Source organism: Panulirus ornatus, chromosome 35 (assembly GCF_036320965.1).
Source record: "Panulirus ornatus isolate Po-2019 chromosome 35, ASM3632096v1, whole genome shotgun sequence".
NCBI lineage: Eukaryota > Metazoa > Arthropoda > Malacostraca > Decapoda > Palinuridae > Panulirus > Panulirus ornatus.
In genome coordinates this window covers 2,708,054-2,734,515 of record NC_092258.1, presented here as the reverse complement: position 1 = coordinate 2,734,515, position 26,462 = coordinate 2,708,054, and the positions used below count along the sequence as shown (strand labels likewise).

The 26,462-nt window shown below is 35.2% G+C and overlaps 1 protein-coding gene across 1 annotated transcript; it reads right to left on the bottom strand.

The window, feature by feature from the left end:
• Positions 1-5,008: 5,008 nt before the first annotated feature.
• Positions 5,009-26,133, bottom strand: LOC139760203 (transmembrane protein 170B). Its single transcript, XM_071683136.1, has 3 exons — positions 26,113-26,133; positions 23,352-23,662; positions 5,009-20,871 (listed from the first exon to the last, which is right to left on the bottom strand). The coding sequence occupies exons 1-3, from the start codon at positions 26,131-26,133 to the stop codon at positions 20,676-20,678; spliced, it is 528 nt and encodes a 175-aa protein (XP_071539237.1). The 3' UTR covers positions 5,009-20,675.
• Between the last annotated feature and the right edge of the window lie 329 nt (positions 26,134-26,462).

Sequence of the window (26,462 nt, the reverse complement as noted above, 5' to 3'; positions counted from 1 at the left end):
CTCTAATATCTTCATATTCTTCTGTTCATCCTATTTACTTACATTCCAGTCAATGCCTGGAAGAAACAGTCTTACCTCTGACAGTCGTCCAGATGATGACTCGACCCTCAAACGCCGCCAGATATGTTGGACGTTACTGAAGACATCTGAGTTTGCTGTTCGACTCTCTCCCTCTCGAATTATTATTATTATCATTATTATCATTATAAGTAGTATTAATAGTAGTAGTAGTAGTACCAGTAATAATAGTAGTAGTAATAGCAGTAGCAGTAATATCATTACAATTATTTTCGTTATCAGCATATGGTCCTAGGATCCATTTCATGGGGCTCCTACAGCTTCGAGGCAGCACAACAACGAGAAGCAATGATACACTTCCTAAGAGCGAAAGTAATCCTCCAACGCGGCTGTACTACCTTTCTGCGTTACTCCGTCGCCGTGATGGTACAGACGTGTGTGAAAATGGTCTCAAGCTTCGGTCTCCAGTTAACGTCATCTTCAAACATCAGTATGACCAGTGAGTCACATGGCTTGTACTGTATTTATGAGAGTAACGAATGTAACCGAAGCTGAAGGATGTCTTTTACCCCCGCTCTGGATCCCCTCAAAACACCTAGCCATATCTGGCAGGAGTCGTCGCTAAGGTGCCGCTGTCGCTGCTTAGGCGGAAGCCAAAAAATGCCGCCTACAGTGTTACCACAACCTGTCGGTCTTTCATTCTGCTGTTTTTACGTTAAAACAGCTCTTGTAAGGCGATATATAATAGATAGATAGATAGATAGATAAATAGAGGGACAGATGGATGGATATCAGTTAGGAGAGCGACAGTTCGAGTGTAAACCGTTCTTCTTTCTCTCATGCACAAGTGGTCATAATGGTCACATGACAACGGCCAATAGTATTGTATTCTCGACCCCAACACTATAAACCAAAACCCCGGGAACCTCGGCAGGAGGGCTGGCCACCTGGTCTCGCTATATCCAGTGGCAGACAGGACACACATATAAAATACACTTTTGTGATTCTAGGCCATTTCCTAGTCACTCTGTCATTTCCACTCTGTTTTAATCGCACTTCAGTAGGAGTTCATACAATTCTATCTAACATGTAATTTTTCTATACATGTGGAATCTAGTGTGATGCTGGGATTTAAATAACTTTATTAAGTACTGGCACCTGATGAGGTGGATTGTCTCCACGAAACGTACATGTACAGAAAAATTACGTTAAATAAAAATGTATGAACTACTGAAGTGCGATTTCGCTTTCATACACACACACACACACACACACACACACACACACACACACATATATATATATATATATATATATATATATATATATATATATATATATATATATATATATATATATATATATATACACACACACACACACACGAGCTTACATCACGAGTGAAAAGACTACTTTTATGTAAGGTTTATCATCAGGAGCAGTCTCGTCAAAGAATTAATCTTTTCAAAGGACTCCATCATTCTCCTGCTAACGTAAATAGCTCAGCCTTGCAGTTTCGGTGCCCTTTCAAGGAGTCCTGGAGCAATCATAATTAAATTTAAAGGTAGAGGACATTCCTGGAGTAGGAACCAAGATCTACATCTATGATGGGATGATTTCAAAATCTAAGTCTCTCTTTATCTCTCCTTGTTCTTCCTTGAAAATGTTGCTAATCATAGGAAGTAAAATTGTGGGGCCATAACAAGAAACTCTACGGGGGAAACAACACATATGCCCCAACACACTTATGGATATCGATGTTGCAAGTAATGAACATGAACTAACAATACAGATGAACATGACACGAAGTGTTGCAGATGATATACATGATCCCATGTGTTACAGATGATGAGCATGATCCCAAGTTTACAGATGAATATGGTCCCATCATATGTTACAAGATGACAAGCGTTACATGGCGATGAAAAGACCCCAAAATGTTACAGGTGATGAACATGGTCCCAATTGCTATAGATGAACATAATTCCATGTTACAAATGATCATGATTCTAAATATAACAAATTAGGAAAATCAATCTAAGTATTACACTTGATGAATAGGTTATCAAATGTTGCTAATGATGAACAAGATCCCACGTTACAAGTGAGGAACTTAGATTTGAGAAATAGAGTCATTGGTCATGAATTATTCTAGGGTATTCATAAGAAACATAACCTAAGGAATAAAGACAAAAGAATGGGAAAGCAAAATAGATCAGAAGGGTCTTCTTTAGATAGGGGATACGTGTAGCCCGACTGACGAAAGTTAGGAAAATTGCAGAGCATACATAATAAATGCTTGCTAGGTAAAATGGATATTTCAAAGAAAGTCAGAAACATGGAGGTTGACAAATCAACACTAAAGGGTCAACCTGAAAAGTAGGTGACACTAAAATCAAAAAGATTATTAAAGCAGGTGGCTGATGGATGTAAAGCAATGATTGATTTTGTACTGGGTGATCATACACCAAAGAGGAAAGGTGGAGGAAAAAAGGAAAGCTCATTGATATAACACTGTGTGATAAAGAAATGCCAAATGAAGTAAAAGAAAAAAGAAAGATGCCCTTATATTCATATTTTCATCTTTGTCCATAACAAGGAAAATAATATCACATCCTACACCATTCACCCCAACATATCCATCAATACACCTATCAAAATACTAAATCATTTAACTAATGTCTCCATATCATTACAAGTTTTTTGCATCCTGAACAACCTTGCCACCCCCTATTGCTCCTATCTTGTATGCGTCCATATCATCAACAGCTGAAATAACGCCTGTACGAGTGTACTGTTTAATCTACAGCAATGGTAGGAAATCTTTAATCTAAGTAAAACAAGGCAATTCTTACTGTGCATAAAGTCACCCATATACACATTCATATGGGTACATACCAGTGTTCAAACTCTGTGGATATGAAAACCATTATTTCACTTACTAGTAATGCATTGGTAAATACTTCCTTTGCATGTAATGACATACACCGCCCCCACATTCACATGAAAACATAAACACATTTACAATGAAGGATTAGGGAGGAGGTATGGAGGTATGGTTCAATAAATGTCAAGTAGCACAGGAGCCTCAAGATGTGCTGGGGAAAAGATACAGGTAGCTAATCCAGCCAGCCAGCCCTTGTAAGACAAGAGAATTATGAACAAGTAAAGCAGGATAAGAAAGAAGAAAAGAGAAACTTTGAAAATAATATCATGGACAGGAAAGGAGAAAATTCAAGACTTTTCAATACATTTATTGGGAGCAAATTGTCAGTTTGAGATAAAGGACTGAAAAGGAAGAGTTGTTGAGTATTATCTATGGATAAGTGGGAGGTTGAAAGAAAAGTCCATGTGTTTTCATAGAAAAAGACACTGAAGTGCTGAAACCAATGAGATGGAATGGGAAGATGATTTCAGAAAGTACCAAGTTGTCAAAAAAAAGACTAACGGAAAACTAAACAGTCCTAACCCATACAAAGATTATGGTTATGATTAATCAACATGCAGATGTGTGCACATAAACCTGAGAAAACATTTGAAATATTGCTCAAGATGATGCAAGGAAAAGGCAAAGTGCAAGGAAATGGTAAAGGATAAATATCATGCCTATCTATTAGAAAGGAAGCTTGAGAAGAGGTGCCAGTGTTCCTTATGATTCTTTCACAGGAAAAATTACCTAAGCAAGAGACTACATGATTTCGGGAAAGTGTGTAACCAACCACTTATTTTTCAAGAGGGTGAGCTCTGTTGTAAACAAAAGAGAAGGCTGGGTGGATTGTTTGTATCTAGACTGCCAGAAAGCATTTGACACTATGCTGCATGGAAGGCTGAATAAGAAGCTAAATTATTGAGTAGCACTTCGAATGGGTAGGAGATTATCTTAATGGAAAGGAACAAAGGATGCATGCCAATGTTACTGATAACATTGCCAACAGTGTACAGTGGAAAAGAGTGGACAGCAAAAACTAATCTATGGTCTAGGCTAACCCAATGTTCTTGTAGGCAAGGCTTTTCATTACAGGACATTTGTGATTAATAAGACATGCAATGATTCATCTTCCTGATTAAAACAATTATTTCAACTTGCTTTAATCCTACATCCAATTTTCTCACTAAATGGCATGACAAAGGAATCCAAATCTACAGTAATAACAGCATAAGCTTACACATGGATTTCCTGAGGTGCGTTTTAGTCGAGCATCTTGACATTATTGCTACATATCTACCATGGTACAGTAGAAGTCAAATTCAAGATTCAAATACCTGTGTATGTTTGTGGTGGTTAGAGTGTTCTGATTTCATTTTCACTGATCTGTTTTCAGTGCTGGATGGGCCAAATTCAGCTTAGTCAAACAGAACAAGCTCTTCCTTAATCTGGCTGTGTGAAACAGTAAAGCTATTGATGGAAAAAAAGTTTCAGATATGAACAGCAGAACAATAAGAATTGCAGATGCTATGGAATACAGAGTAATGCTCCACAGGAAACTTTTTAACTGATTTGGTAAGGATTTATTACCAATGCTCTACTTCACTGCCAGAATGGTTTGGTACAGAGCACTAGCCACGGTTTAAAAACTTCGTGTTTACAAAGTAAAGAAATAATTTCCAAGAACTAACCTTACAATACCACTATAGTACTCTAAGCTTTCTAATGGTAAATACCAGATGTATTCATAATGAATCTTAGTCCAAAGGAATTCAGGAAAGCCACTGTACAAAGAAGATATACTTTCATTCTGGAAAGCTATGTGACCCCTATTTCATTCTTCAGCCAGACAAAACTGATTATGAAATATTCACTTGGACAAGTAATCGGTCCATACTCTTGGCTTAGCTGTTAATCAAAGTTTGAAGAGACCTAAGAAAACTATACCCATCAACATTGAGAGATAGCATGAAAACATATTAGCTCTAACCAATAACTAAGATAAATATTCTTTTTATGCATGACAACATCTTACATGATTAAATCAGATCAATCAAACACAGCTACAATTACCACTTTATTTACATCAAATGATGTACATATTTGATAAATATCTACAACCTATATACATAGAAAATTACAAAAATTACATGCTTTATATTTCGGCCATTACATATTGCAACAGTTTAATATTCAATAAATAATGCAAGAAAATAGAAGCAGACTGTCTATCATTCCGACGTTGTAAATGATGCACGAAACTAATGCTGATAAACAAAATGGCTGACAGTAATTATCATAAGATATATCACATATATGTTTGTGAGGTATCACAAGGGTAGAATTTATCTTTGGTCCTTCATAATAAGTAAAATACATGATCTGGAGAAACAGAATTTAAGAAAATGGGGTCAGTGAAAGAAGTAAATATTCAAGTACAGAAGTGAATGAAGCATATATATATATATATATATACATATATATATATATATATATATATATATATATATATATATATATATATATATATATATATATAGTAAATGAGATGTATAACTAAAGAAATGTTTTTCTCAATCAAAAAAGGGTAAAAATTGATGGTAAGAAATTCAAGGAATTAGCCTCAAAAGTAGTGAGAGTGTGAAATGGGGAAAGCCTCATTTGAAAGGTAAGAGTTTTTTTCCCCATGGTTTATCATGCTTGTATGACATTTTTTATGTCAGCTGAGATCACACAGGCAAGTACATGCAACCACTGGCAAATGAATGCCCTAACCATGGCCATTTCATTAATGCTGCACTTATACATACACCCTTAGCCTATGCCAGGATGAACAGCTAAATCAACTGTTGGCAAACTGCCCTAGTCAGGGTTTGAACCCAGATCTGTGCATAAATCATGGTTTATAACATTAACCACTACACTACAGAGGCCCATTTGCCAATTTGTGCCAGGTTTGAGAATGTGCCAACAATTAGAAGCTTCAATTAGATAACTCAGTCACACTGTCTACCAGTTCTCAAGTTGCATAAATGTATTCACTAGTTCTAGAAAAGGAGTTTAACATACACACTGTCTTCCAACCTGTACAATTACGTTATGATGACTGAAAAAGATAGAAGAAAAAGAACAATTTTAGTCATACCAGCAGAATAATCCATGTGAGGAAAAACTCTGTTCATTAAACTTACTTTCTATTGATACAACTGTTAAAATATACAGGGAAGAGGGTTAACAATTTCAAGACAGCAAAAAATAACCACAGGGAGAATACATTTCTGAAAAGAAATAACCAATAAAATAACATTTTGAAAACACTACCTCTTAACTGAAGATTATCTATCTAATTTTATGAGGCTAAAGTGAAGAGAAAAACTAATATCAACAGAGCTATAAAAAAAGAGTAATTACAGAATATTATTCATTCTTAGCAGAAATATCCCAAACTATGGTGCATCTTTCCTGCAGTCATGGACAAATGACCTTTCTGTTACCTACAGTGTTGTAAAAGCAGACAAAAATGATATCATCAGCAAGAAAAAGCAAATGGCACTGTATTGCAAAATAAGGAGAAATCCTATGTCATAAAACATAACTAAAAGGCCGACATTCTTTCTAGTATCTACATCCTCCCTTGGGACATAAAAAATGTAATTACTTTTCAACAAAACAAGGTGGAAGCAACATTTACCTGCAAAAAAAAGAAGAGATGCTAAAGCACAATCCTCAAGAATAAATAACTATATTCTAGTTCCAAAATCTTTATCAGAATCCAGATTTTTCTAACATCCAGGAAATTTTCCACAACTTCTTTTTCTTTATCTTCAAACCTCAAACCTGAAGTGATCAATGATGAGACATTACAAACATTCCAGCAACAAATAGTAACATATCTCAAGCTATGTGACCAAGATAATGCTATTTCAGATTCAATACTTGAAAAACTTGTCACTCAAAAAAATAAAAATTCACCCTGGGAAACAACTGACAAAATAATCAGCCAAACAATATTATGACAGTTCCAAAAGCATCTTGATAAAGTCCTTGAATGGTCTGCTCCAAAAAGGTTTACTTCATGAAATCATTTCACAAAACTGGGATCTGATCTAAACACAGACCAGTGAGGCAGTTTGACTTAACATTACTGCCTGGTGTTAAGTATACAATATCAGTAAATTATTTACATATATATCTACATAAAAAGTACAGGAATGTTATTGTCACAATGGCATAAAAGAGTTGAACCACTGCTTTCTACATAAATTTTGGTTATTTGTCATTATATTCACAAAATAAAACCTTTAACATTACTTACAATAGATACAATATACTATTTACACAAATGAAGTAATGTAAAGTACCAGTGAAGGCAAATTCCTGCCGTTTAGTTCACATTCCCCCCCTTAAAAAGAAAATTCTGACATCGATGTCAGAGCACTTACATAAATACTTTCCAGCTAAATATTGTGACATAGGCACACACAGGTTAAAACTACAGTGTTTAAGGTCAAAATAGGAAGCAGAGCCTAAGTATTGGTGTAATACTTGGATGATTTCTTGATTCTGCAATTACTTTATTACATTCTCCATCTTTAAGCAACACACAGCCTCTCAGTACAAAACAAAATTTCCAAAATTCCTCTCAAAATCAGTTACCATCTACATGACATTGTATTTCCCTGACTGAGATGAATTGAGCATGTTAATCTGTCATCTGATTTTTTTTCTGCTGTTGTGTACTGTGTATTTCTTAAGTAAGAAGTAAAACTCTTTATATACCAGCTTTTATTCTAAAAATGTGTTCTTAAAAGGAATTTCAAAAATCTTTCATGTAAGCTGCCACATGTTTTAACTGCACACTATCAAAAGAGGATTCCACTAGTCTGGTCAAGTGTTACTGTTATAACTCTATGATCCTTGACTGTCTTTCAAATAAAATACATAGCTAAATAGCATTATGGTACATATAGGATCAGAGGCCAAGGAGTAGTACCTATGATAATGGTTTCTTAAAATGGTGAAGTTCAGTCTTAAAAAGAACTTCACTATTAACAATGACATTTTTTCTTCTCTTTGCCAGCTGAAAAGGATGCAACAAATGAATAAGCTTTACAAGGAAACAAAAATGACTGTAACTGCACTGATATTACCCTATTATTACTCGTTTTTTTTTTTAATTTTCCAAAAGAAGGAACAGAGGGGGGGCCAGGTGAGGATATTCCACAAAGGCCCAGTCCTCTGTTCTTAAACGCTACCTCGCTAACGCGGGAAATGGCGAATAGTTTAAAAGAAAAAGAAAGAAATATATATATATATATATATATATATATATATATATATATATATATATATCCCTGGGGATAAGGGAGAAAGAATACTTTCCACGTATTCCCTGCATGTCGTAGAAGGCGACTAAAAGGGGAGGGAGTGGGGGGCTGGAAATCCTCCCCTCTCGTCTTTTTTTTTTTAATTTTCCAAAAGAAGGAACAGAGAAGGGAGCCAGGTGAGGATATTCCCTCAAAGGCCCAGTTCTTGATGCTACCTTGCTAATGCGGGAAATGGCGAATAGTATAAAAAAAAAAAAAAAAAATATACAAAAGTCAGTAAATAGCTTTTTTTTTATTTTTTGGGTAGCCATGAGTACCAAAATGATTCTGTACATCATATGGGAGCTTGATATCTCTATCCATATCCAAAATAATCTTTCTCAATACCTCCCAGGTAGCACAAGCATCTCCAAAGTGAATCAGTGGCTGCCATATTACTGGTCCTTAACTTTATATCTACCACTAGCCTACAAAACAGCTGAAATAAATCCTCAAAAGGGCAAAATTGGACTTCTTTCCATTACCTGAGAGGAAATAAAGACTCAATGGTCTATAACCAGAGTGGTTTGACAAAATGCAACGACTGGAAGACACAAAATTCTTTGAAAAATGCAGGTCTTCTATTAAGTAATAAAATATTCAAGGTCTATAACTAGTGCTTTAAAACATAATACAGTACTTTTCAACTGAAGCATGTCCTGTTGGTTTATTTTCATGAGCTTGGATTAATTAGTTTTTACATATATATATTTTGTGCTATTAACTGTCATGTTCTGCATAATTACAAATAATACATGATAATTTCTAAACAAATATGCTTTTTTCATGGAAGCAGATCATACTAACATTTTGTCCTGAGGTAAATCAATACAATAAAAATGCTGCTTGACTGAAAATGCACATTATGTCAGCATTATCACAGGAGTAAGATCCCTCAGATTCTAAGTGAATGTCCCAAATAGTAAAGAATAAATATAAAACTAGGAATTTAAGCTCCTCAGACCAAAGACTTATGTAAACAAAGAAAATTAAAAAAATCGGAGTGACTTGCATTCTTACCTCGCCTAAGAGATTCCAAGGAAGTAATGAAACAGGTACAACTGTTAATTTTTTCCACATCACATTTCTGGGTATCTCATAACATCACAAATCTGCTGCAGCTGTTTAGCTACATGAATGATTCACATTACCTTCTAATTTCAAGGACTCGTGGGACTGACACTCTAATGAAATGGCAACATAATTGATTGATATACATAAATATAATAATAGTCCTTTCAATCAATCAAAGCCCACACTCTAAATAATCTCATATCATATGGAACAAGTCACCTATATCAGATGGAAAGAAAGGACCATGGAGAGGAAACACTCATATTTCAAAGAAAAAAAGCAAGGACTGAAAGGATCTGATTCCCAGTCTTAATTAAACTGCTGAATCTTTCAGAGTAGAGGAAAAGTAAGCTCCTCCTCTAAAAGTATGAAAGTAACATCATTACAACAGAGTTGAGAAAAAGATTGAGATAATCTACCTTTGCTATGCACTTTTAAAATATCTGAAGAATCCTCATCTCCTTATGGGAGAAAAGTTAGATCCAGCATTCCTTTCAAATGTTTCACTTATCACTTAAAATTCCTGAGAACTTTAACTAATTATCAAAACAATCAACTGATTCATCATAACAATTCTGTCAAGTACAGCATAAGAAAGAACACTAAACTGTAAACAAGTGGTCTAATGATGAAAGTGAAACCTCACCAAGTTCAAATCCACTAGTTAGGAGACACCTTTCTCCACACAGCAGGTACAGATTCTCCTCTTCAAACATAATACAGTATCCATGGAATTAAACATATAAAGTTACTTCAAAATCCACTGGTTTAAAAAATCTTGCTGATGGTAATCTCATACTCATAACTAATTACATAACTTACCTCATTCATATGTGAAGAGTTATCTAATTACTGAACGCATTCAGGATATTCGTACAAATCCATGAATGAAGTTAAAAAAATCTCCCAGTATCTTTCAAGGTGCTATGCTGGTAAGTAACTGTCTATAAAAGACATACTACTGTAAATGAGCTTTAACGACTTCGTCACTAACAAGTAAGCTGCATGAAAAGACTCATTATATAAATATATATTCTCAGTGAATGGTTCTCAGTGAATGTAGGTTTGCGGCAGGGGTGTGTGATGTCTCCATGGTTGTTTAATTTGTTTATGGATGGGGTGGTTAGGGAGGTGAATGCAAGAGTTTTGGAAAGAGGGGCAAGTATGAAGTCTGTTGGGGATGAGAGAGCTTGGGAAGTGAGTCAGTTGTTGTTCGCTGATGATACAGCGCTGGTGGCTGATTCATGTGAGAAACTGCAAAAGCTGGTGACTGAGTTTGGTAAAGTGTGTGAAAGAAGAAAGTTAAGAGTAAATGTGAATAAGAGCAAGGTTATTAGGTACAGTAGGGTTGAGAGTCAAGTCAATTGGGAGGTGAGTTTGAATGGAGAAAAACTGGAGGAAGTGAAGTGTTTTAGATATCTGGGAGTGGATCTGGCAGCGGATGGAACCATGGAAGCGGAAGTGGATCATAGGGTGGGGGAGGGGGCGAAAATTTTGGGAGCCTTGAAGAATGTGTGGAAGTCGAGGACATTATCTCGGAAAGCAAAAATGGGTATGTTTGAAGAAATAGTGGTTCCAACATTGTTGTATGGTTGCGAGGCGTGGGCTATGGATAGAGTTGTGCGCAGGCGGATGGATGTGCTAAAAATGAGATGTTTGAGGACAATGTGTGGTGTGAGGTGGTTTGATCGAGTAAGTAACGTAAGGGTAAGAGAGATGTGTGGAAATAAAAAGAGCGTGGTTGAGAGAGCAGAAGAGGGTGTTTTGAAGTGGTTCGGGCACATGGAGAGAATGAGTTAGGAAAGATTGACCAAGAGAATATATGTGTCGGAGGTGGAGGGAACGAGGAGAAGAGGGAGACCAAATTGGAGGTGGAAAGATGGAGTGAAAAAGATTTTGTGTGATCGGGGCCTGAACATGCAGGAGGGTGAAAGGAGGGCAAGGAATAGAGTGAATTGGAGCGATGTGGTATACCGGGGTTGACGTGCTGTCAGTGGATTGAATCAGGGCATGTGAAGCGTCTGGGGTAAACCATGGAAAGCTGTGTAGGTATGTGTATTTGCGTGTGGCGACGTGTGTATATACATGTGTATGGGGGTGGGTTGGGCCATTTCTTTCGTCTGTTTCCTTGCGCTACCTCGCAAATGCGGGAGACAGCGACAAAGCAAAAAAAAAAAATATATATATATATATATATATATATATATATATATATATATATATATATATATATATATATAAAGTGATCTTGAGAGGTCTGTGATAGTTACAGTCTCTCTCAAAAGTATGCAATTCTTCACTAAAAGTTACACAACTTGATTATAATAATGCATACTGACTAAGGACGAAGGACCACAGATAATAATAATAATAATCAGAACACTCAACTTCAAGTGTCTGCAAAAAACTTCATACACCTCCCTAAACATTTTCAAAGGTGATGACACTTACATTTTAGGGCTTTGTCATCACTTCTTTGGCATTGATTATTATCTGAAAATGGCTGGTCATGGAATTGGCTAGGTCCCTAAAGTATTCTAGGTTCAAGTCTTGGACCCATAGGTCTTGATCTCCTGAAACAAAAGAGGCACTGATGAGGTGTTGCAAGAAGCAGCTGCCTGGCCATGTGTTCTGAACACCCAATGCTCTTAGAAATCTTGTGTGTATCAATATTTTCCTGCTTCCAGTGAAAATGTGGGCTTTCTCCTCCTAAGAAAGGCAAAAGCCAACCATACTGAAGCATAGGTGGAAGATATACAGAGCCTAGAAGCAAAATTCCCAAAAGCAAAATGGTAACGAGGAAGAGCAAAGAAAGAATATCCTTCCCTCAAGACAGCCTGAGGCTCACTGAAGCAGGTTGCTAGTGCTTACACCTTTAGAAACACTACTCTCAGCGACCAGATGTATGATGAGTTCACCCTGAGAGCATCACATGCTAGTATCCAAAATAAACCTTTGCCGTGTATTGCCTTTGAAAATATATGGGGTCGGAAAATGTTTTTTGCGGACAAAGTTTGTTAATGCAGTAAAACCAGTACATCTTACCAGCATTGCCTTTGTATAGGGTGTACGTATCAACCCAAATGAATCTCTACTGCCCTACCTCTAATCCTGCTATGTTGCTTATGGATACATTCCACAAGAAATATTGTGCTGGTATCTCTATGATCACGGTGATGGCTATATTTTTGTTTATCGGTGGAGCTAAAGTGAGGTACATATGATATTACAGCATCAATGTCTATTGTGATAAAACATAAATAACATTAATAAAATCCTAAATAAAGGTTGCTGCAAAATCTATCATTTCTTGTTTTCATAACCATATTGACAAATAAGGTATTGCGTGACCCCGCCTTTATCTAGTTACACTATAAGTAAGGTTGCATTATCCATGGATGAAAAGGAGTACAATATCACTGAGAGATTCTTATTCTAAAGGAGTCTATCATGTCCCTCCTATTGCCTGTAGTTCATCCTTGAAATTGCAGGAGCCTCATAAAAGGGATTATGGGGTAACATAATCAAATTAACCACAGTGAATAAATTGGTTAAACATAATTATATTGCATTACCTTTCTTTCACTAACTGTTCTTTATTTAAGCACTTCAACTAATTTATACAATTTCCTTTCACCACTTAGCCTTGGAGGTCTACCGACCTTCATGAGGTTCTAGACTAGTAAACTAGGTAGGATTCTGACAAGTACTGACAAAAACTATCAAGAATCAGATGTTAAAAACTTCTTTACAAGTTGAAATCCAATTAAATGTGCTAATCAAATTTTGTAATAAACAGAAAACTGACAATGCCAACTAGATAATTGTTTCATACATACAACTTGGTTATCAAACATGAAAAGTTTAAATGTTTTCTCATTCCAAAGATATGAAAATCTAACCTCACCAAGTGTTTGACCAGCATCTAAACAACTTCCACCATCTTCTGCAAATCTCTCTGACGCTGTAATCACTTCAATGAAATACATCAACAGACAGACATTAGTGTTCTTCATATTCCAAAGGTGCAATTTCCCCTAATAATTTGTAACCTATTCCATAATGCTCAACATTTGAAAATATTTTCAGCCTTTACAAAAAATGTAAATAACTTGTACTCTTAACATTATGTATTTCAATATCAAACTTGGGTACAACAACTCTTTTAGCTTTCTGTACATCGAAATATACTGGATACACATGCACCTGTCAATAGCAAAGAATTCTCAGTTAAATTCAGTTATCTATAACTCTCATATGAGTATCTTTTTCCAATGAGAAAAAAATATATTTACTGTAAATATGCTTTCTATGTGGAAACCCACTGCTATGCTATACTCATGCATTACCTAAGTAAATTCACTGTATGAAATAATGCATATAGAGAAATAGGTTGTGACAAGAAAGTTTGAGAAAGAAGGTATAAAAGACAATTTTAGTTATCTACATAAAGCTATAAAACATTACTTTGACAACAATAGTATGAAAGTTTAAGGAAGTCACTTAATGGCCCTTCAATCCAATCAACTTTTTCTCACACCAGCATGATTAATCACACACCTGATCGTATAAAATAATTATTCTTCTCTTAGAAAAGATGGAAGTAATGCATCTAATGGTACAGTACCAGTGTTAACCATGTCATCCAGCCTAAGAAAATATAGTAAACATTTAGAATTCCACTGCCAAGACACTAAGACATCACTAAAAGACAGAATGTAATATACTAACATAAGTGCTCACCATCTGTTACTTCAAGACATATAAACTGATGTTAATAAACACAAGAACAGTTGCTTTTTGATATCAGAACTACCATTTGTTTCATTTCTTCAGACTCATTATGGTAAGTTGGAAATATTCAGAAAATCTTTACTTCATTTATCCTGTTTCAATGAGGCACCTCATTAAATGCTTCAAGAACACAGAAGAGACTGTTAAATTCCAAGTGATTTAGAATAAATTATGAATGGAAACCAGATGGAAACATGACTAGGATATCAAATTCCCTAGAATTCAGGATCAAATTCCCTAGAATTATAATGTTAAACTAAATCACTTTAATATAAAGTATGAAAATTCATATTTACAGATGAGCTATAATTGTATGGGCTCCAAACATGATTTATCAGATGGATATGGTTCCTAAATTTGTAAAAGATCACAGCAAAATATTTTCCCCACTCATGGATAGCAATCTTTTATGTTAAAGAATTATAATACGGTACTAGATATATAATACCTAGAGCCATTCATTATACAAATAAAAATTTTAAGCAAACTAATATTTTGTTATAAACACAAGAGAACAGGAACTAACACTGTCAGCAATAAAATCTAATCTAAAAATCTAATCACTGACAATAAAGGTTTAATCATAAGGATTCTTTTTTAGTGTCTACATAGTAGACTGAACATTCAAGAGCTGGACATCAAGGATAAAAGAAAACAGTAATGAGAAGTTCATGTTAGGTTTAACCAATAATAAAATGAAAAAATGCAAGTGTATATGCTTCGACTACAAGAATTACATAGAGTGAAAGTCAAGCTATGGAGAAATGAGAAAGTATTTTGGTTTTACAAGTTTTGGAAGTCAAAGTAAATTAATATGAGTACTGACTGTGGAAACTGTGGCATAGGAAACAGAATGTTTAGCAGATATAAAGAGATTCAAATGAACAGGGTAATCATGAGGGATGTATCATCAGATGTGTTACAGGATATTTGAATTCTTACAAGTAATTGAATGGTTCTGCAAACTGAGGGCAAGTACAATTTCATTTGGAAAAATGGGAGACAACAAAATAGTTAAACATCCTCCCTAGGAGAAATAAGAATAACAAACCTCAAGAGTAAGTATCTCTTCTTTTCTACGGAAGCTGCAACTGACTCCACCCTAGAAGTTGGCAAAAAAGACTTCACATTCAAATGGTAATACAAAATATAATGGCAACAAATTTCTGCCCTCCCCAAAAGCAACTGTTAATAACCAAACGTTCATTACTCTGGCTATCCAATGCCTTCCTACCCTTTCATGCTACTGCTCTCACGAACTGATCATATAACAATCTTAAATTAATGAAACAGATGCAGCAGAGTTCCATGCAGGAGGAGGTATGGAGCCATACAACACATCTTGGCAAAGCCTATACTCTATATCATAACTGACAAAGTTTGACTGAATACATGTCTAAAAGAATTCAGAGTCTGACCCGAACTGAGTCATACCAGTCCAATGATGAAATACAGTTATCTATAAGTTTAAAGAAATAAGACTAAAAGGACCTTGGCTGTAATTTTAATAAATTCCAATCACTCCAGACTAAATAACCTTTGCACTGAGCAATATGATGTTAGTTATACAAGACATCGGTTTAAATGACCAGCTGGATGCCAGTTATGTAGGCAGAAATGCATTTTTCACAACAATTAAGTTATACTGCCATTACATATGGTAAAACATGAAATAAATTCCTAAAATGACTATCCTGCAACAGTTGACAGTTTGGACTATATCTATGGTAATACAATTTGTAAAAAATCCTGCTTTGCATTATCACTTCAATAGTAAAAGGACTATTTAGTAACTTTAATCTCAATCAACAACTTATGTACATTTTTAAGAAAAATGTTCATCATGCATAAAAGTCCTCATCTAAATTAGACCTTTAATGTAAGAAGTGACAAAAGAAAGAAAACAGAGAAGTCTCTAATTATTCAAGAAAGTGAAAAATTTTCCTTTTAAAAAGAGACAGGTTAGTGATATGAAATGGCAGTTCTAAACATTAGCAGTAAGTGGAACAATAAAACAAAAACAGTGACTCATCTTCAGGCTGCCAAGAACTATAAATAGCAACTAAAAGATGGAATAGCCAGTCGAGTAATAGGTATCTTTGGTAATGGCTGAGGCATGCAAGCAGCCAACTCCAAGAAGCAATCATTTCCCAAAACGAGAGAGAGAAACAACAATGTAGTACTGGGAAAATGGGTCCAATTTTGTTGACAGATTGGGAGAGTTGGTAAACTGAATTGTTTTAAAATCAACTCTGTTGAGTAAAAAATGTGGAGCTAAAGCCTCCCCAGACATGAAAGCAGTACTCCATACAAAGATGAATCAGTCCTAGGCATACTTGGAATAAATGTTTGTTAGAGAAGAATCTTCAGCATCTGAACAACATTCCCATTTTCTTATAGGCTGACTCAGTGAAAGTGTCGGTGTAATGTGGGGTTTCCAAGACATATTAGATATTACCGTGATATCAAGTATGAAAATTGCACTAGGTGGCATAACACTGAGCAGTTACAGGACATAATAAAATCATGAGGAGTTTTAAGAAAAGATAGGAAGGAACTGGCATATAGAAGGAACACACTTCACTAAGTTGTATCTGTCCCTCTGGAAATTCTGATCTAACTTTGAATTAAAAAAAAAGTTAGGATTATGTCAGACATGGACTGACTTAAAGAAGTAGACTTGAAATAAAAAGAGTCAAGAGTTACTAGTAATCACATGAAAAACCTTTGTTGATAAAATGAAGAATGAAGATAGAATAGTACCTTGAGGAACACCTCTGCTGACTAAGAAGAGATAAGTTGATCTGTTAATAATCATGGGAAAGGATACATCAGAGAAGCTTGAGAATCAAAGCTCAATAGGATACTTCAAAATCTTCCAGAGAGGAATGCTAGATATCAAAAATGTAAGAAAGGATATCACCATTGGATCTTACCTAATGAAAACATATTGGTTGGATTCTAAATGCTTTAAGAAGTGGAATTAAGGAGAAATTCAAAGACCTTTAGAGACAGTAAAAGTGAGAAAAGGACAGCACTTGGATGGATAAGAATGAGAAAATTTTTCCAGCATTGGCCATCAAAATGCATGTTCCCTAAATAAAAGAGACATTTAAGTTTCTTGATAAGAGCACAACAAACAAGTAAGCAGGAGTAAATGTAAAGGCACATTATGAGGAATCTAAAGTCCCTTCTGATTTTTGACCCCAACAAAATATGCCAATGCTTCCCACTCCAATGGAAAAGAAACTTTATCTTCCATGTGCTTTTTATATTTTCCATCTAATTCTAGCTAATTTCATCCTGTAATGTTACTAAATAAGTTTATGAAGGGTGGTAAAAGAGATTCAGATCAATCCTATCATGAGGGTGCTAAAAATTCTCATCCTAAGTAACATGGTCATATCTAATAGTACAGGTAATGAGAAAATTGATGATCACCTGAAAGACTACATAGCAGTAATGAGAATAAAGATAGCCACTATATAGATTATATGTCATTTAAGCCCCTTAAATCTCCAATATCTCAAGAGAATCATGATTACCTACTGGATATAACTAAGAATTCTGACTTGGTTCAACCAGTGATAACACTCAGGACAACTATTGCATGTGAAATTGGCATACAATATGTAGCTGACACTTTCGTCAATATAGCAAAATCCATGCAACATTTACGACAATAATAGTAAGAGCGATATGAATGATGAAGCTTCTCATGACTCAATAGATTACTATGCGATTCATGGATAGGCTTATATTCAAATTGTTTGCCTAAGTCTTGACTGAATGACTCCATATCTCACACACTGTAGATAGCATGTTCTAAATTCCAGTAGTGATGCAGAAGCATGGACAGAACCAAGCAAGGTATTGTAACAACCCTTTTGGCAACTAACACATACCATGAGCAGATACGGTAATTCGCAACCTTATTTCTTTTGTATTACCATCAACATGTCCAGCCTTCCAGTTTTGATGAGGTAACTGGCTGAAATCTTGTCAAAAGCCAATTACAGAGAAAAAAATGGACTGGCAGAAAACTGTAAATATGGTTAGGATTATCATTTTTGGGATTAGGTTGATGTGAATACAGAAATAACTTACAAGGTCATAAGATGAGCTCTGGAAAAACAAAAAGTCAAAGATTTGCTTTCTGAAGGGCTACAGTAATAACAGTGAGATTGATGTGATAAATGCTGTAGTGGTATTAAAATATTAAAGTATAAATATTGCTAAGCCACAGGAATTAACTGCTAATTAATTGTATACAATCATGGAGTCTGCAGATTGAGATACTCACATATAATAGGGTGCTCATGATGGTTTCATGCTTTGAAATAAGCACTACTTTCATCATGGTTGGTGGTTGGTTCAATAACTCGTATGAAATCTACAGTGAATGCCTTTTGCCAAAGATAGGAATCATAACTCATCAAAGTTCCTATATAACAAAATTTCAGATTTGAATGTTTCTTTAATAAAGCATGTTCATTTCAATCAGTTTAAACATCAATCTGAAACCAGAGTTATTGGGACTAAAGAGTTTCCCAAACCATTAACAAAGATAGGACAATGTACATGTAATTGATAGACAAGTTTTAAATATTCATCCAAATTACAAAAATATATGTACTAAGACCATCTTCACATGGAATTTAATCATTAACAAAGTTTTCAAATCAAAAATTGTACTGGCATTTCAAAAATCATTCTCCAAATGACTTCATCATTAATTAGCCATTCTATGCTCTTGAAAATATTACATATAGTTTAGACATTTTATCATACTTCATCTTGAAGCAAAAGACCTTTACAAATATTCCTCTAGAAGTTAATCATATCAACGTTATGATAATAACATGGAAAATCAAATAATTTCAAATGAGCTGATAATGTACAGAGCAAAGATATTTACCGGTATGGTCTGTGGTCAACGGAACCTTAAAACCTATTGGCAAGGCACACTCATAATTGTAAAGAATTCTGAAATGTTTTTAAGAAATGAATCTGTTCCTGGCACTAACTCACTAACACCAGAAACGGCAATTCAAGTATGTAAATGATAGTGATAGGAGAATCGGCACATACAGTGACTTGCTATACATTGTATGCATATGAATAACAATGTAATAATGAACGACATGTACTGTATTCAAGTACTGTAGTAATTACTTCCTATCAGTGTCTCATGACAAGCATATTTCTTCATATACATCACAAAAAATCAAACCACAAAATTAGAAAAAACTGCACAAGGAATATTAAAATAACTAAATTAAGGACAAAAATGCAAATCTAACTTAAGCTTTACTGGTAAGTTTTACGGTATCTTTCAGTCTACAAGGAGGCAACCTTTCTACTTTGAATGAATAGCCTAGTTGAAGACTTGAATGTAACAGACCAACCAGCAATGATCAAACAAAAACCAATATTTTCCTGCATGACCTGGCTTCAGGCCTGACCCTCATGTCACTCAAGACTAGGTCAAGTCACATCTTTGTCAAATCATTACCAGTGCAGATGAACAGAAATGATATAACAAAACTAAAAACTGGGAGATCAACTGACTTAGAGCATATAACAGAAAATTCAAACCACAATTCATCAAACTGGATCATGTTCTAAAAGAAATCAAAAAGCATAGTTCTGACTACTAGAAATTTGAGAAAATATATATTATGCCTAAAACAAAAATGTCCAGCTCTATGTATCCATACCATCATTTCATCACCAAATGCCTAACACTTTTTTTAACTTGAATTAAAACATCAAAAACATCTAGGATTATACATCAATAAAAAACTGAGGACTTCTAAAGAAATAAAATCATGATGTCCTCATAAGGACTACATTTATGAAACTGTAACAATGGAGTGAAAGAATGGTACAAAAATATTAGGTGGGTTTATTTGCCAGTCAATATTCCATCTGTTTCTTGAAATTAACCATGGTGACTTCAGTGGATGGATTCCCAAGCATTAGTTCACTCGGAATATAATCTATTTGGTAACTACTTAAAAAGACATTTCTTTTGGCATTTTTACAAGGCCATGAGGAGCAGCAGATACACTGCACTGTTTATGACAGCTTTCACGTAACAAAAAAATCTTTATATGGATGAAACAGAATTTTTGTTTTACAAGCCTCTCCATCCCTACCCCTCCAATTATTTAGTACTTTATCTTAAAGGTTACCTGTTGTAAAAATTTTATACATCTTTATTTCAGTTTCAAAACTATAGTCCATCTATAGTCCATAAGTCAAAAAATGTTATTCAAAATAAAAAAGAGAATCATAATTCAATAATAACTACTATAAACTGGTTTTCATTACATATTCCTAATTTTTTTCTTATTCATCACTTACTACACTTTTCTTCACATTAAATTTTTAATATTATTCTCAAACACTCTCAAAGACTATAAGAAAAAGGTGTCACTTAGTTTTATTCTCTAACACCCTGCAAAAAGAATATTAAATAAGTGACTTACTACTTACAGAGTAGGCATAACCCTTGAAAATGAGAAGAGGATAAAAAGAGCAGTCTGTGATATTCCACATATCATAGCATGAATTGGTTGTAAAGGAATTTTGGCTTGGTATAAGACAAATCCAACAGCAGCACTGGTGGCTGCACACATGACAAAGGTAGTGCACATACCAATTAGTAATATACACGCTGCTGAAAACCTGTGGATAAGAGCAGTATTTTAGTTTCTATTTATTTGCACATTGAAGGCATTAAATTTTCATTTCATTGTTAAGAAACTCACAAATCCTCTGCAAGTGTACTGAGTTTTGGTGCTAGGACTCCAAGATAAGTAGAAAATGTGCAGGTAACTAATGTGTGTAGGGATCATTCTATACACACAACTTACACCAAATGCAGCAATGCTGTTTCGCTTAAGAAGATTTGTTTCTACACTGTCTCAGTGTGTCATGCAAAAGGACTGTGAGTCTTCACTTCCTCAAGCCAATCAAAAGCCACGATTTCCTAATGATTCATCAACCTTTAATGGTGGCATGACCAGCTAATGTCATTTCTACTGACATTCCAGCTCATCAGTCTCCACACCATCAAAGGCTAGTCTGAGATAAAAGGGTGAAAGAGCATTGCATGCAAGTCATTCCAGTTGAAACAGTTAAAAGAATGAAAGGCTGTTCTCTTCAACAAAACTATCATTTGCTAGAGATGTGTGAAATAAAAAGACAGATAGCCTTATAACTAAAAGGGAAGCCTAAGCTTCAATCACAAATGTTCATGTAGTCTCTTTCTACAATTCAATGTTATCCACAAATATGTTCGTCACAGACTAACTCCATTCAAACAGTCTATATGTATATACGGTGAAACATATTAGAAAAGAAAATGGCAACCTGACAACAAATTTTTTCAAATATGAAAAAACTAAGATGAAAATTAAAAACTGAGATAAAAAATGAAGACACTTAACACAGATACGACACAAATATAAATCTTTTCTTTCTTTCATACTATTCGCCATTTCCCGCGATAGCAAGGTAGCATTAAGAACAGAGGACTGGGTCTTTGAGGGAATATCCTCACCTGGCCCTCTTCTCTGTTCCTTCTTTTGGAAAAAAAAAAAAAAAAAAAAAAAATATATATAAATCTATAATGAAAATTAAAAGTAATAAGCTAAATAAGTAATATCTTGGCCATGGTTTTTGATATCAATCATACCCTCATAGACCAATGATAGCTTATCACTAGTCAAATATAACTCAAACCATGGCGAGGAAGAGATATTGCAGTAACACCTCAATGCTGGTTACACCTACATGAATGAAAGTGACAGACTGCTAGGAATGGAACACACTGTGTTTGATGTTGGCCAAAAATCTATAAGATAGAGATTCTAAGTTCCATGCAGACAAATTTAGTCTTCTTAATATTGAACTGGTTCCCTAACTTGTAAGTTACATTAAAAAAACTTCTGAAGACTGAGATTCCGTGTAATATCTAAGGAAAAATCTTTGTGAAGATGGATGAATGGATGTTAATCAAACTTCAAAAAAAGTGAAATCATCACACCAGCTTGCATCAAAACGAAGTGAATGTCTATAAAAATTGACTGCCTTAGTAAATAAACACACTGAGAAAGCAAGAAGAGAAGCAGAAGAAGAAAGGAAATCAAGAGAGAGAGGAGCAGTGTATCAAAGAATAATAGGAAATAAAAGGTTCTAAAAACAAATGGCAAAATGCTATGTGGGACTGTAGGATGACTGAGGCCAAAGATGCAATGAATGTAAAGAAAGCAATCTCTTAACACTACTTCTCTATGGTAATGGAAAAGGCATCTGAAAGTGTTGGCATAACCACTTCAAGGAGATGCAACGTGACATCTGTTAGGTGATGTGATAGAAGTGAAAAAGGAGTATGAAAATGTTGGGTTATCCACATGCAATGTGACTTACACCAGAGAAACACTAAGAACAGATACAGCAGTCCTTTAATCTCCCCATACTAATGCTCCCTTTGGTGAATGATATTAACTAATTTGTAATATATAAACTGTTGATCTAATAAAACTGACAACTATGTCATATTACAGCACTGGTAAGAAGTTTACAATATTCCTGCAGCTAAATAATTTTAATTTTTTTCTTTTTTTTGTCGCTGTCTCCTGCGTTTGTGAGGTAGCGCAAGGAAACAGACGAAAGAAATGGCCCAACCCACCCCCATACACATGTATATACATACGTCCACACACGCAAATATACATACCTACACAGCTTTCCATGGTTTACCCCAGACGCTTCACATGCCCTGATTCAATCCACTGACAGCACGTCAACCCTGGTATACCACATCGATCCAATTCACTCTATTCCTTGCCCTCCTTTCACCCTCCTGCATGTTCAGGCCCCGATCACACAAAATCTTTTTCACTCCATCTTTCCACCTCCAATTTGGTCTCCCACTTCTCCTCGTTCCCTCCACCTCCGACACATATATCCTCTTGGTCAATCTTTCCTCACTCATTCTCTCCATGTGCCCAAACCATTTCAAAACACCCTCTTCTGCTCTCTCGACCACGCTCTTTTTATTTCCACACATCTCTCTTACCCTTACGTTACTTATTCGATCAAACCACCTCACACCACACACTGTCCTCATATCAATCAATATTTCTACTGAATTTCCTTACCTTCCATATTTATGTCGTCTGAGCATCAAAAATGCAATGATGGCTGATACAATGTGGATAAATAATATGGAGAAAAATGCCCAAAGGAATATCTCCCGCCATAGATCAGGGAAAGATTCTAATTCTTTTTTCGAAAATGCCTCAGCATAAGCTGCTGTTTCACGTTGGGTGCTGTAGGCAACAACAGCCTTTACACCCTGCAGAACTCCAGCAAAAGGACCCCAAATCACTAGTGTTGTGATGGCCCGCAACAGTACCACACCAGGACACCATCCCTTAAGGTGCATTTTCCTCTTCATACATTCTAAGATCTGAAAAATATGAATAAAAATACAGAAAACAACCTCTGTCTTGTATCTACTCACAATTACATGATACTGCAACATAACATACCAAACCCATATAACATTACTATCAATGATATTTCATTTGCTTTGTGCTCCCTTTCTCACTAAACATAAAGAATCTGCTTCTAGTTGCTATACTAAATATGTATAATCACCTCATCAAAGCAGGATTCTGTTCATACTTTGTATGAAGTGACATATTCTCAATGTATAAAGCACTAATCTTTTGCAAATAATTTTTACTCTGGAGATATTCAATAGATAAGGGCAGTAACTATCCCCTGTATAATGGTAAAGGGAATAAGATGTAGGTTCTGAAACCTGAAAAGCCATTTCTCTAACACAGGCAGAGTCCTATGAATATCTGAAAGCAGACATATGTGGTGGGGTTAACACAATTTTACCCCTAAATGTGGTATGTCCATTTATTTTGGAGGCTCCAGTCACAAATGAAAGTCCACATCAAGACTGCACCTTAACTGAAATATATAGAGGATTATGAAAGGAAAAAAGTAGCAACAAGGGAATTTTCTTTTACAATTTTGGAGAAAGTAAAAATCCTGTCTTTTAAATGAGCCAGGTTCTAGTTTTCGGGTATGAAACGAGATAGTGGAGAGTTCCAAACCCTCAAGGTGTAGGGAAAGAAATAGTTATGAAAATGGCCCACCCTTGAGATGCCAACAGCCATACAGTAATCATGTAACACAGCAGCTTGCCAAGTATTGCATGGTCTTGCTAGTGGTAGAGGCACAAAAGCAGACAGCTCTTGGTAGCAAAAACTAAAGTAATACTTACAGAAGAGGGAAAGTGAACCAACATTGTGGTGTAGAGCAAGAGGGTCAAGTTCTAAAGTTAGCCTGGGACAGTTTAAGAGTTGGATTGCTTTTGACTCAACTCAGTCAAATAAGGATGCAGAGCTAAAACCACTCCAGATTAATAAGCAGTACTCCGTACAAGTAAAAATCAATCGTTTGTATAAGTGGACCAAATGTCCAGAAGAAAAGATGTTTCGACATCTAAATAGGACACCCAGGTTCTCTCAGGTATACTTAGCTATTCCTATGATGTGGGGTCTCCAAGAAAGAATGGATTTTACAGGGCTACCATGTGGGGTCTCCAAGAAAGAGTGGATGTTACAGGACTACCATGTGGGGTATCCAAGAAAGAGTGGACGTTAAAGTACTACCAAGTGCGTTCACTGAGTCAAGAGGAGGAATTATAGAATCATCAAAGAATAAACAAAAGCTTTGAGGAGTTCTCAACAGATAGATGGGTAGAAACTGGTCTTGGAGACATTCAACTTAACTAGATTTCATCTATCCCACCGAGATATCCTGTCCAAGTCTGAGTTTATTGAAGAAGCTGTGTTAGGACGAGTTGCAGATCGAGTGAGAGAAGAAGGCGCAGAACTGAAGGATGTGGATAAACGGTGTTGAGTCATCAACGTTTGAGTGCACTTGATTATTTGTGCAAGAGAGAAAACAGCTGAAAAAAGGAGCTAGCCAACTAAACATTTGTAGATGTGTTTCACTAGTACTCATGCAATTTTGAAAAATTCCATACAAAGCATGGGGAGCAGATTTAAGAAAAACTTTACCCAAGTCAAACATCAAGATAGCTGTGCAGATACATGAACAAATGGAATATGCAATCGTTCTGGAGCTTATAAATCTTGTTAATGGTACCCTATTGAAAACAATATACATCAATCTAACAGAAAACAAGATATGAAAGAGTACAAGAGTAGAGTGTTCTTTTTTCACTTAATGGAAGGATAGATTCCTGTTTAAAAAACTGTAAACTTTTCTAAAACAAATAAATTACTGAATGCTTATCTTATCAAAAGTAAACATAATAACAGAAGAAGCTAATTACTTTAAAATGTGTTTAGGTAATCTCCTATTATGTTTGGGTAGCTTTAACTAAAATAGCTGCCAGCACACTTTTTATCACAATCACATAAATATTGAATAAAAATATTACCTCTTCAACCAATGGTCTCTAGCCCCTGCACTACAGAAAACAGCAACACCAATCACCAAACCATGACTACTGAGCTTGGAATGTTATGATACTCTAAGTTTACTTCATCTCTAGGATGACTGTTCAAGTTTTAACATCCTCATGAGAAATGCAGTATCATCATATTACCATTTAGTGGCTAAGAATCCACAGATCTGACTCTTTCTATACAGGAGTACATTTGTATTTTCCACAAAACTCAATAAGTCTGATCTCATAAAGATACATCCATAAAATGAATCATTACATATCATTTCAAATGCCACAATACAGAAAATCATGTATCACTGTATAAGTGGATTAAGTGTGGCTATGACTTGACAACTTAGGATATGTGCCCTTAAGGATGGATTTTAGAAGTTGACAAATGCTAACATTTCCCAGTCTCTTACTAAATCTGCATTAAGCTTCATTTTTCCAAAAAATATGGTAAACTTTCCCCAAATAAAAATCAGTTTTCTCCTGTAATCCCCTTAATAAATACATAAATTATTAACAAAGAACATTCTTACATAAAACCTTTATAAAATAAGAAGTCCTCCTTGACACCTCCAGATAGAATGACTACGCATGATAAAAGTTTAGGCTGTAGCATCTGGTAACAATACATGAAATGCCTCTAAAAGCAATGCTGGTTGTTTCTTTCACCATGTGACAGAAGCAGCAAATCTAAGAATTTTGACAGTATACATCCAAGCCAGAATGAACAGAAAAATAAGGAACGTATATGAACCAACTATAG

Bases quoted from the DNA above. Each gene is read 5' to 3' on its own strand.
- LOC139760203 (XM_071683136.1), bottom strand. From the start codon at position 26,133: ATGAAGCTTAATGCAGATTTA. The intron at 23,663-26,112 runs GTAAGAGACTGG...CATATTTTTCAG, and splicing joins TGAAGCTTAATGCAGATTTA to ATCTTAGAATGTATGAAGAG. The intron at 20,872-23,351 runs GTAAGGAAATTC...TCTTATCCACAG, and splicing joins AGACGACATAAATATGGAAG to GTTTTCAGCAGCGTGTATAT.